This window comes from Lissotriton vulgaris, chromosome 11 (assembly GCF_964263255.1).
Source record: "Lissotriton vulgaris chromosome 11, aLisVul1.2, whole genome shotgun sequence".
Taxonomy (NCBI): domain Eukaryota; kingdom Metazoa; phylum Chordata; class Amphibia; order Caudata; family Salamandridae; genus Lissotriton; species Lissotriton vulgaris.
The window spans coordinates 1,105,896,362-1,105,909,768 of NC_141699.1; the positions used below are offsets into that span (position 1 = coordinate 1,105,896,362).

Genomic DNA, 13,407 nt, shown 5'->3' on the forward strand with positions numbered 1-13,407 from the left:
ACCCTGAACCCTAACACCATGACTTTTCCACATATACTAGACACCATATAGAGTTATTGAAATATGGGCCTACTGGCTTTGTCTGGATGTCAGCACATTCAAAAAAGCAGATTGCATTATCACAAATTGCTACAACACCATTAAAAAGGGTATGGTCAATACCACCTTTACCACCTTATGAGGACATTCATTAAAGCTGTTATATTGACTCCACATGTCCAAGTATGGGCAGGAAGTCATGTGGACATTCATTAAAGCTGTTATTGACTATTAATCTGGTGATAATCTAAACAATATCTTTCTGACTTTCATTAAAACATTGAATAAATCATTGCCACCTTTATTATTCATTACAATTTCAATAAAATAGGATGTATTTCTTCCACTTGTAACTTGCTGCAAGCACAGCATTAGTGTCCACTAACAAAGGTTCCTACACTCTAGAGCCTATCAGCCAAATCCCAAGCTGTAGGAGTGCTTGAAAGTGTGTGGAAACTCCCAAGTGGGTCACCCATTTAATACCCTAGGAGAGTGAGTGCAACTTGGAGAACACTTTAGTGGGGCTTCTGTGGGGATTGTCAAACACCTGGCAGCCCCACATACCTTCAGCAACACATTTGTAGTGTCCCTGCTCTTTCTCTGAGGATTATGGAGTGCTCCACCCCCAGCTGATCAGGGCCCTGCAGCAGCTCTTTTATGAGACTGATGAGTGAAAAATAACTGTATTCCTCCTTTTTCTGTTATTATAATAGATGTCCCTGTTTCACTCTGGACACACACAGCATTTGTGTCCATGCTGGGATACAGAGGAAGTCCCAAAGCCCCTGTTGTCCCTTCCGGCTTCCTGTATCCATGGCACACCTGTGTGCCAGACGTGAGCCACCATCCTTCCCTGCTCCTGCCGTGGTGACTTCAGGTGGGAACAGAAACACAGCACTCTCTCTGCCTGTGGTCAGTGAAAGTGGTTAGGAATTAATTTAACAATCTGGTCTTGTTGGTGAACATGGACAAGACATGCTGTGATCTCTGCTTCATGCTGAGCAGCCCTGTTGAGGTCTTCACACCTGAGAATTCCAAAACTATAAGCATTGGGAATAAGAAATATCAAAGCCAAAAGAAACAGTGGGGGTTCTGTAGAAAGCAATTATGCAGATTTAGTCTAAGAACAGGTATACTAAGCTTTAGCCTGGTCTATTTTACCAACCTGACCACTGGGTGGATGCCCCCCTGCACAGTGGTAAATCACATAGAAGACACGCACATGGCCTATAGAATCTGATCTGAAGTCCTCAGGATCTGGACAACTCCATGAGTGGTCCAACAATGGTCTGAAAATGGTGGAAATGATGCATGCCTTCCTTCAAAAGTTGATTTAGTGGCTCTTAGATGAGTTCCTCAAATGCATATGTGGTTTTCTTTCAGGCTCTGAAAATGGCCCACGCGGGGATCTCCCTGTCAGAGCAGGAGGCGTCAGTGGCCTCACCCTTCACTTCCAAAACACCCAACATTCAGTGTGTCCCAAAGTTAATCAAGTAAGTTTGTCAGTCTGTTATCAATTAAAGTCTTCCCTATAAAGTTGTCAAATTGTTTATGAGAGGATGGACCCCTGCTGCACAGTCTGGGGATATTACAAGTCACCAAGGAGATCCATGACCTTACAGAGCAACACAGCCTTAGGGCTTGTTTCTCTATATAATAATAGAACTTCTCAATGACTAATAATAGCCTTATAGTGTATTTCAGGGGGTACTCTATCCCATATATAGTGAACCTTCAATATGAGGGTGTATTGCACCTTCATTGAAAGAAAGTACAAAACTACATCCCTTTCATATGTAACAATCGATTCTGTTGTACATGTTAACTAATGCACTGTACATGGATGAGCATGGCTTTACTGCTAAAGTATGGGTCACATGTCTGCTGATAGCTTGAATATTGCTGAAACTTTTAAATCCATGTTTTCATCTTTCTAAATCTGGTTATGTGCTTGCCTTCTATTCTTGGATTCACTTTGTATCAGAATCAGTGTATAATCAAGAAGAGTTCAGTTCTGTTCCTACATTTACAGCAGCAATCATTATTTCTCACAAAGTATGGCAAACACCTACTGCCAACACCATCCAGCTTAACCTACAACTTGTGTATTCTGTTGTCAAATATCTGACACACCACCCCCTCAGCTGACTCTTATTCTAAAGTCAAGGTACCTTCAAAGCTTTGAAGAGTGGGGATATTTTGCCTTCTGGGTATTCTGTTCAGCAGTAGAGCACCCTCCTCGGTATTGGCCCGGTGCCAGCTTACCAGCAGGTGGAATCCACACGGCCAAGTAAGGGCAGGAAGTCATGTGTCCCTTGTTAGTTCTGGCTCGACAGTCCCGCTGATTGAGCCCTATTGTTACTGATTCTTTAAAATAGACATAGAATGGGCTTTGGCTCCGCCCTGAGGACAATTCCCGCTAATCTAAAACTATTGGCTCCATCCTATAGAAAGTGCTTCTATTGGTATATGAGGAACTATTTTACAGTCAATCATCACACTGTTCGACACATCAATTCTTTATCTCAATATTCTTTCCGTACTGAAAGAAATGTTAATTTGCTTTTTCCCAGCATTGGTGAGTGCAAGGAAATGGGGTGCATTATATGGTGTGGTTGTGCCACCTTACTGTGTAGTGCACTTACTAATCCTTTTAGGGCCCTCGAGTTTCTTTTGTCAAACCTTCAGCTCAACTCTGGGTAGCTGTGGCTTTGAGAAGCAAGGTTTACACATAGGAACATGTGTGAAGCATTTAAACAGCATCAAAACTATTGAAAGAGAAATTGACAAGACAGCAAAGAAATCCGACACCAATTTATAAAAATATACACAATGAGAAAGATCCACCGGAGGGTCCCAGAGATAACAAAACGGCAAAGAATAGTTAAATCAAAGCATTTCACTCAACTGTTAACATGCATTGTCAAATTCCACACATGTAAAAAATTTTCAGCAAAGCGTTTGGTCTAGCTATAATGCAGTCGCTTAGGGTCTGATTACGATGTGAGGCAAGCCGTCACTGACAGGTTGTCGGTGGCGGTCACAGTGACTTGGGCGGGGGAAGAGCGACATCTTTGACATGCTCAAGGAGCCCGTTGATGCAACATTTGGAGCCTTATCACTACAATGGAGGCAGAGCCCATGGACGCAACGCTGTAGGGATTAGGGGCAGATGTTCCACTCACCAATTAGTGGGTTGCAAATTGCGTTGCATTTGCAACTCACAATTTGCGACTCGCTAATTGGAATGCACAACAGTGTCTCAGACACTGTTTGCGATTCCTAATGGGGTCGCAAATTGCATGCCTCATTATTATTAATGAGGCAGGCGCAATTAGCGACCCATTCGGAATGGCTAGCATGCACAGGGATGGTGGCCTGCTGGGGTCTGCAGAACACATAGTCTGTGACTGCTTTTTCAATAAAGCAGATTTGTTTTAAATGCAGCCTGTTTTCCTTGAAGAAAAACTTGATGCATTTAAAAAAGAAAAATGAAACTTTTCAGTTTCATTTTTTTAAAGCCAGGCAATGGTCTCTGGGGCCCCTACCTGCTCTTATAAAATATTTTCTCAGCCATTCACAAAGGGTTAAATATTTAAAGGTGGTAAACTGCAAGTGTTTTGTGGCAGGAAATGCAGTTGCAAAACATTAGTACATAGCATGGTGACTCGCTATTAGGAATGGACGCCCCTTCCTAATAGCAAGAGTTGCAAATGCTATTTTGCGAGTCACTGATTCACGAAATGAAATGAATGAAAATTGCACTTGTATAGCGTGTAGCTACCCGGAGGCCTCGCAGCGCTTGTGAATGATTACTTAGTGCGGGCTCAGGGTAGTTCAGCAGGTGTTAGCAAACAGGTGCGTTTTCAGGGCCTTCCTAAAAGACATATGGTTGTTGTGTTCCCGCAGAGAAAGCGGGAGGGAGTTCCAAAGTCTCGCCGCCGTATGAGAGAAAGAGCGGCCTCCCCAGCGGGCTTTCTTGACTTTGATGGACGTTGCCAGCTGAAGGGTGCAAGAGCGAAGGGAACGGGACGGAACATATGGCGTGACCACAGGGTGTAGAATTACAGGGCCCGTTCGATGGAACGATTTGTGTAAAATACACATAGCCTTAAATTGCACTCTTGCCGCCACAGGGAGCCAGTGAAGTTCCTTTAGGGCGTTCTTAGCTGACTGCCAGCGGGGATGTTGTAAAGTAGGCGAGCCGCACTGATTTGTGTGACTTGGAGCTTCTGAGTGACGGAGGTCGGGACTCCCATATAAAGAGCATTCCCATAGTCCAGGCGGGAGAGTATCAGGGCCTGGACCATGACCCTCCTCGCCTGGAATGGGAGCAGAGGGAGCACCTTCCGCAGCATCCTCATTAGCCTAAAACAGGTGGCGGCCGTCTTGGTAGCCTGGACCGAAAAGTTGAGTGCTTTATCAAGCCAGATCCCAAGGCTCTTTATCTGGGACTTAGGGACGGGGGACGGGCCTAAACATAGTGGCCAGATGGATGCAAGGGCAGAGGGAGAAGGGTTGCCCAGTAGGATGATGTCTGTCTTCTCCCCATTAAGCTTTAAGCAGGAAGATTGCAACCATCTGGCAACAGCCTCTAGACAGGGGCCTAAGGTGGGGGACGATCCCTCAGAGTGGTCTAAAGAGACCACCAATTGGGTATCGACACGTAGGTGACAATACGCACACCAAAGGGATGGACTATCCTGTCTAGAGGTTCCATGTAGGCATTAAAAAGGGTAGGACTTAGGGAGGAGCCCTGGGGGACCCCGCACCTAAGTGGGTGTTTGGGAGACACCGCTTCACCCTCAAAGACTTGAAAAAAAACGCTCATCCAGGAAGGATGTCAGCCATTCTAGGGCCGCGCCCGACACGCCCATGCCTGCCAGTCGATGTAATAGCGTGGCATGGTTAACCATGTCGAACGCGGCGCTGAGGTCTAATAGAATGATGGCGACTTTTCCTCCCCGATCCAGCACGGCTCTCGCTTCTTCCGTTACCGCAAGGAGGGCGGTTTCGGTTCCGTGCTGAGGACGGAAACCTGTCTGAGAGGCACGCAATAGGCTATTGGACTCTAAATAGTCCATTAGGATGTTATTCACGTGCCTCTCAAGCAATTTGCTCAGCCACGGAAGAAGAGAGATAGGGCAATAGTTTGCCCAGTTGCTCTGGTCGAGGTTGGTTTTTTTTAACAAAGCCTTCACCATCGCACATTTCCAAGATGGTGGAACAGATTTGGAAGAGATGGAAGCGTTAAGAACGTCTAAGATGACTGTACGAACGATGTCCAAGACCTTGATGAGGGTCTGAGGAGGTGCTGGGTCGTTGGGAGAGCCAGGGGTGATCTTAGGGATCAGTTTGTCTAGTCCGGGGTTGTCGAGGAGTGGGATTTCCTCCAGCTTACAAGGAACAGAGGGGTCAGGGGTGATGAGGGATTTCGGATCATCCGTGGTGTTGTTAAATGAGGAGTATATGGCCTGAATCTTTTGAGAAAAAAAGACGGCCAAATCATTACAACGGTTTTGAGCGCCTTCAGCAGAGGGACGCTCAGCAGGAGGCGAAATAAGGGATTTAGCGATTTTGAAGATTTCCCTGGGGGCATTCGCCGCCGCATTGATTTTCCCTTCATAAAAAAGAACTTGTGCTGTCTTTATCTCCATTTTATAGATTTTTATGGCAGCCCTATACTCAGCTTTTCTGGGTTGAGTATAGCATTTGTACATGCTGTTACCCTTTTTTGCAGAAGGATCTCCCATTTGTGGCCACAAAAAAGGGTTGTACATCTGATCCTAGGATGTCAGTTTCCCACTGCCTATTCTTTTTTTTTTTTTTAAGCATTTTATTGGTTTTTCAAAGTGCCTATGTTGCATCAACAAATTACATCCGTGTTTACATGCCTGTTTCATTTATGCAAGTTTTGTGTACAGTATTATGCAATAAAAACAGATCCGTCTACGGGGTTAAGGCAATAGTATTACATTATAGGCAAGTATGTACTGTAGCAAAGTGATAGAAAATGTCCCAAACAAGAAAACAAACTCCTTAACCCTCTCTCCTGAAATCAGTTTGGGTGGTTGTGTCTTAGGTAAGGGGGCAGGCGGTTGGGGGCACATGAGGGGCCTAGGTATGTCAATGCATTGGAAAGTGCCTAATGTGCTTGACAGTTAGCTGGGAAGAATAGTCGTTCCTTGTACCTTTCAGGCTTTGTTTGTGTAATGTGTGCACTGAATCACTCCAGCAGGAAAGCCCAATCTAACGATATTGGCTTCTTGTGGAGCCCTCTGTATTCCTCTTGCCACAGTGCCGCGCCCTCCGCGGCAGCCCAACGTAAAACCTCCTCCCCCCAGACCCCCTCCCGCGGAGATCGTTGTGACTTCCAGCATTATGTTAACATTCTTTTCGCCAGTAGTAAGGAAAGGTGGGTAAAGTGCCGGAGCACTTCAGTTGTTTTAGGCAGTAGAGTAAGACCCAATTGACAGGAGTCCAAGGATGACCAGGAATTTATTCCCAACAGGTGCGATAGGCCTTCTGAGACTTTGCCCCAAAATCTTGACAGTGATGGGCATGACCAGATCATATGAAAGTACTTCAGTTAGCTAGGTCGCGCCACCAGGAGCAGGAGGAGCCAAAGGCAGTCGAATTTGGACCTGCGGGACCCAACATATCCTCATTAAAAATGCTGTGATCTTTTGCCTTTTGTGGGACACAAGCAATGAAGCTAGGGCTCCCCTGCCATTTTCAGCAGTGTCCCCGGGTGGGACAGGGCCCTGGAACGGCCCCAAGAGTGAAGGAGTTGAAGGGGAAGAACCATTGTGCTTTCCCCCAGCAGGAAGGAGGGGCCCATAACCCCATGCCTGGGCCCTGAGAAAATAAAGATGAGGGGAGTGCCAACATGCTTCCCCCTGCCAAAGTCAAAGGGGGCCCTGGACCCGATCCCTGGGGCCCAGCAAAAAAACTGATCCAAGGGAGTGCAGTCGCACTCCCTAGGTTCAAAGGAAGGGGCCTAGGACCCCATCGCTGAGCCCAGAGAAGCCCAGGGCCGCAGGAACTTTCATCACACTCCCCCAGGAAAGCGGGTCACTCCCAAAATGGTGCTACCGGATTGGGTGATCTGCAGGAGCAGTGCAGCCTCCCCCCAAAAAGATTGCCAGAGTACCCAGGCTAAGCTAGGTGGAACTCCAAGAGAATCATGAACCCCAGATTTGCAAATATTTTCAAGTCTTCCCTAGGCTGGAGCTCAGCCTCTACAGCTAGGTTGTCTGTGCCCTCTAGGGGCAATGATTATGGTTGCAAACTTAGTGACCAAAAGTTGCTCAATGTGAGCTTTCATATTGGATTGTTGACATCCTGTAGGGGTAAAGTCTGTAATTATATGTGTAGTAATTACAGACTTGGTGTTATTTAAGGACTATGGGCCCAATTCACAGAACTAACTAAAGGCAAAATCCTAAACTTACTACAATTTTGGTATTCACCGAAGGCACTTACTCATTTCGGTATTCACAGAAGTTAGGAGGCCAAACTTTAGAACTCCTAAATGCCTTCTGTGAATACTGAAAGTCATAAATGTAGTTTTTTTTTCTCAGTTTAGGAGTCCTAACGTTAGGAGTCCTAACTTTACTACTCCCAAACTGAGAAAAATCCTAACTCTAAGACTTTTGGTATTCACAGAAGGCATTTAGGAGTCCTAAAGTTAGGAGCCCTAACTTTAGGACTCCTAAACTGAGAAAGATCCTAACTTTAAGACTTTCGATATTCACAGAAGGCATTTAGGAGTCCTAAAGTTAGGGCTCATAACTTCTGTGAACACCGAAATGAGTAAGTGCCTTCTGTGAATACCAAAATGAGTGAATGCCTTTTGTGAATACCAAAATGGTAGTAAGTTTAAGATTTTGTCTTAAGTTAGTTCTGTGAATCGGGCAATATGTTTAAAATGCAGTATTATATGATGAACATTTTTGAAGTGTATCCTGCAAGCACTAATTATAATTGCACAGTATTGTAATTATATGAGATCAAATTGTGTTATTCATATTGACAGTTATAATGAGTACACCGCACTTCCAGTCATGCTTAGACATTGATTCTTGCTCATGCTTTATTTGAATAATGACACCGACAGCCACTCAAGATTAAGGTTTGCACACTTTATTGCCAGTATTAGGTGCCCTTAGTCACGGTTATATGTACTTATTGCATGTATTTCTATGGTGAAATGCTTATTGAAATATGGAGGTGGACAGCAACTTGCTTTGGTGTCAGTATTAAGTGCTCTTCCTCCAAGTTATTTTCAACTCGTGGCATTTAGGGACAAGATATTGTTTAGACATGTGAGTTATGGTACTAGCCGCCCCCCCCCCCCTCCTTTGGGTAACATTATGCAATGTTACCCAAAAGTAATTTCATCAGCTTGTGTAAATTTGTAAATTGTTGTATAGTTGAGTAATGCGTGTGTAAACAATGTCGTTTTCCGTTTTCTAAAGAAAGTACAGTTCGGATAATCATTTATTGAATGTTATTAATGTCTATCTGTGAATGGGGATTACCAGCCACTCCACCTCCCTTGAGTTGGTCTTGGACTGCTCTGAAGCGTTACTCTATGAGAGTCAAGTGCTAGAATTGGATGTTTGGTTTACAAAGGAAGACATATGTAGTCCAATTACTTTTGCAGGCCACTCAACTAATGCCTCATTTTCCAACATCTACCTCAACATGTTTGGGCCAGGAAAGGCTTACAGTACATGGGGGGGCATGATTGTAAGAAATGTAGGAGAACTGAATGTCTTTCCCTATCCTTTATTGTTATAGGTCTAGATAAGTATCTTCAAAATTGAGTACAGCTCTTCATTTCATGGCTGGTAGGAAAGCAGCTGTCAAAATGAATATTTCTATCCAGGTGATAAGTTGGCAATCAAGGTGCCTCAGGTAGATATTTCCACAGGTAAACATTAATCTAAGGGAAGAAAAGCCGGACTATCTAAAAGATTTTTAATGCTGTCCGAGTAAAAGGGAGGCTTTCCCTTTTATTCATCCGTGGGTTCATGAAACTGACCGTTTATACAAGCTCTAACTCATACAATGGATAGTTTCAAATGTTTCTTCAACATTTTCCTTGGTGAGGTTTATCACTTCCCCCTCAGCTACTGTGGGTAAAGGACCTAGACAAGTGGACCAATTCAGATTCATGTGGCAAGATGTGCGCCAGAATCTATGTCTCATTAATTTGTGTACAATATAAAGAAGTCAGTTGAGTTGGTTCTACTTGCCATTAAGACTAAACAGCGATTTATCAGACATAAGAAATTATTTTTGCATGGGGATGTTGATTAAAAAGGTTGATGTTTCATACACTTACAATCTAAGAAATACGGGAGATGGGTTGGTCATCAATTAAAGGCATATTATCTTTCTCAATTATAAATAACCCATACTACATTTTACTGGGGGAAGCAATCATCCACAAATACCCAGTGAAGTGGGCAAAACAGGTATTATGCCAATAGCTTTTAATGATCACCCAATTGGTGATAATGGCCAATTGGGGCACAGATGAGCTCCCCACATATACCATGTAGCTAGAATTATGGAATCAAATGGCTATGGGATAAGTTAGATACTAAGTTAGAAATCACTACAGAGTATGTAGGGGTGTCTCCCTTTACAGAGCACATGAGCTCATGGTCAAATGCAACAGGCTAATGTTTCCCCCAAGATAACCACCTGATAATTCTTCTCACATTGATTTACCTTCATAAGTTGATCTATTAATGAACACTTTTCATTAAGTACTGAAGAACAACCCATTATGCTTTTTTACTATTACAGAAGGGTGCTTATTCTTGATATGGGCTGTCATTATGTAGATGGTGGGCAGGCATACATTGATAATATGTTCTTTGAAACCCCATTGATGTTATTTAAAAAATAATTCTCCTTTGATAAAATCCAATGAAAAATGTTTCAATGAAATTATCGAAATGTGTCCTAACATATTGACCGAACTTCTTGCTTTTCACTTACAGAGAAGGGCGTTGTGCTCTAGTTTCTTCCTTCTGTGTCATCAAATACATCATCATTACCAACCTAATGGTCTGCAACTGTCTTCTTTTGATTTATTGGGTAAGGTTAACCTTATTAAATAACCAGGATTTGAACACTTTAATCTGTACCCACATATTAATTCACTCATTATGACACTTTTTATTAATGCATTTAAAAAAAATTGATTTATAGCACTTCCAATGATCAGTTCGATAGTAAATGGTTAATTAAATTATCTCTTTACATTTGTATATAGTTGTTTGTACTTTCACAATATATATAGGACCAAATAGGCCTCATGCTGTTCTTTTATGTGCCTTTCTTTACACATAGCTAAACATTTTTCATAAATAAATTCGTTTTTGAAATCATTTACTTCTGGGGTAGCCTTGTTATTGCAAGTGGAGACTTGTTGAGTACTAATGCCAAAACAGAACTATAGCAAGACAAAAATTGTGGATTAAAGAAATCTACATTGAATAATTTTATTTGGTGGACAAAAGTGAAAAAAGGTTTATACTTAGCAGATCATCAATAATGAACTTGAACGAGTAACTACCCATATTAGGGCTTGATAGCAAGCTAGGGCAGTCCCTCTTCTAGAAGTGTAAAAGAAACCTGAGAAGCAGCTCAACAGAACAAATTATTGAAAGATGGTTGTATAAAAAGGCCCCCAAATTTGCAAAGAACTTTCTGGAGAGGAAAAATTGGCGGGGTCCTTTATATGGAGCAAAATTCTGCTTCCTAGAGAAGAAACAGATGATCCAGTAGAAAGGTTTGAAGGTAAAACCTTGAAATCAATGCTCAACATAATAAACGGTAACCCAAACTACACACTGGACCCTAATATGACCACTTAAATTGAATGTTGTGTTATGTTGATTTGTACAGTGCTCTAGAAGTAGAGGGTGTTCTGGTGCTGAGCAGGATTGTAAGAGTGCTGTCACAGCCAAATTATTCCAAGAGCCAAGTCTTCAGCTTCCTGCAAAACTCAAGTAGCGAGGAGGAGGTTCTGATCTGTTGCGGGAGGTTGTTTCATGTTTTTGGTGTGCAGTATGAGGACAAGTGGCATTCTGCACTGCTTTTGTGAATGCAGTGAGTGTGTGCACTCAAGAGTGAGACAGAGCTAAGGTGTATGGGGTGATTGCAAAAGTGCATGGGTCTAATGTGGTGTAGGGCTTTGTTGATGTGCATGAAGATCTTGAACTGGCTGTGTGTGTGACTGGGGAGCCAGTGAAGCCCACTGAGGTGAGGTGAGATGGTGGTGTAGCAGAAAAGGTTGATCATGAGTCTAGCGGTGGCGTTCCAAATGGTCTGAAGTCTCTTCAGGACCTGCTTGGAAATTCGGTCAGAGAGAGTGTGCATGCAGAAAGCGTCTGCATGAGCCTGACACAATAAATTGTTGTGCTTGATTTTAGTTGAAAATTGCTGCTGAGACATAGACAATCCGTTGGTCAGCTCATGTGGAAAAGAGGCCAATGAAGATTGCTGTCCCGTTCAATAAAAGAAAAATTACCCACCCCTCATCTGATGGCTCGCCTTCAGAGAGGCTTCGTGGAGGGAGGCAGCAGCAAACAGGAGGAAAAATAACACATCTAAGGAGTAGAGGAACTAAAGAGCTTGAAGATCTCAATGCTACAGATATGAAATTGTTATTAAAGGAGGCAGTGCAATAGAAACAAAGCCATGGGCCCTATAGTCAGCAAAACAATTGATCCACTCTTCTTCCCCTCTGGGTAACAGATGACAGCTCTTATCGGGGTAAAATGCTCAAATTCCCTTGAGCATCCTACTTTATACAACTTCAAATTACTATATATTTTAGCACCTTTTCTCACTAATTAGAATTGGGTATTCATTCCAGGAAAAGATAGTGTAAGGGTGGTTGAGTAAAATCAATAATCTATCCCACAGTGCTGCCATCACATTCTTCACTGGATTACAATCTCTGAATTTACCTCTGCTTTTACCCAGCTGACCATGTGCCGCTGACACAACCGATCACTAACAATATCGAGGTAAACAATGTCGGTTGACACAAATATCATGTCAAAACTATAGTTTCCCCAAATATTGTATCCTTATACTTCTAATGGTAAATACAGAATTATCAGAAATAAAATATAATTTAACATTAATGTCACCCAAAAAGGTACAGAAATATGCTTTTTCTAGTATATAGTTCAAGTAGTAAATTGTAAACATTTTAGTGTATGACAGTCATATAATGTATATTACATAAATTCCACAAATATTTAACACTATAGATAAATATATCCATACTAATATAATAAAGAGAGAGCCCAAACCTTTGAGGCTGGTAATCTCAGGAACCACAGCACCAATCACAACAATCCAATACAGCGTTGGAAAGGGCAGTTGCAGCAGAAAGACATAGGCTATGCAGACGCCCACCATATACATTTAAAAGGTCAAAGTCCCGTGACAGCGAAGTAGTCCCTTGTGGGCGTGTCTGCGTTGTGCTGTGGGCGTGTGCTACGGGGCGTGACAAATGCTGGGGGCGTGTGGTATGTTCCGCCCTTCATGGCATGTCTCATATCGTGTGCTAATCCCACCCTGCTCCCTTTAAATACCCCTGCACCCCATAATCATAACCCACCCTCACTCCTTAAAATACCCCAACACCCTTAAACACTAACCCATCTTAACCCTATAAATATACCCTGTCCCCCAAAACCCAAACCTATCCCTAAACCCTAAAAATACCCCTGTACCCCAAAACCCAAACCTAGCCCTGAACCCTATAAATACCCTTGTACCTCAAAACCCAAACCTACCCCTGAACCCTAAAAATACCCCTGTACCCCAAAACCCAAACCTAGCCCTGAACCCTAAAAATACCACTGTACCCCAAAACTCAAACCTACCCCTGAACCCTAAAATACCCCTGTACCCCAAAACCCAAACCTAGCCATGGACCCTTAAAATACCCCTGTACCCCAAAACCCAAACCTACCCCTAAACCCTAAAAATACCCCTGTACCCCAAAACCCATACCTATCCCTAAATCCTAAAACTACCCCTGTACCCCATACCCCAAAACTATATCTGAACCCTTAAAATACCCAAACACCCCAAAACATATACCTCAGTACCCCCAAAACATATACCCCTATACCCATACTTACCTTATCCAAACATTAAAAAAAACATGCTTTTACCATTCATGCATTTACAACAAATTTCGTTGTAAATGTATGCGTGGTAAAAGCATATAAAATGTAATGCCATGCGTTATAATGGCATTGCGGAGTCATGGTACTTTCGTAATGAAAGTATGCGGAGTGATGGTATGCGGTGTTTACCCTC

At 42.9% G+C, this 13,407-nt stretch overlaps 1 protein-coding gene across 1 annotated transcript in view; it reads left to right on the plus strand.

Moving 5' to 3' along the window:
* The window catches only part of LOC147684246 (putative cation-transporting ATPase 13A4), a 385,092-nt gene that overhangs the window by 328,117 nt on the left and 43,568 nt on the right, over positions 1 to 13,407 (plus strand). The window contains exons 23-24 of the mRNA XM_086944646.1: positions 1,423 to 1,532; positions 10,059 to 10,155. Of these exons, the coding sequence (XP_086800772.1) occupies positions 1,423 to 1,532; positions 10,059 to 10,155 (207 nt within the window). The remainder of the gene's footprint in view (positions 1 to 1,422; positions 1,533 to 10,058; positions 10,156 to 13,407) is intronic.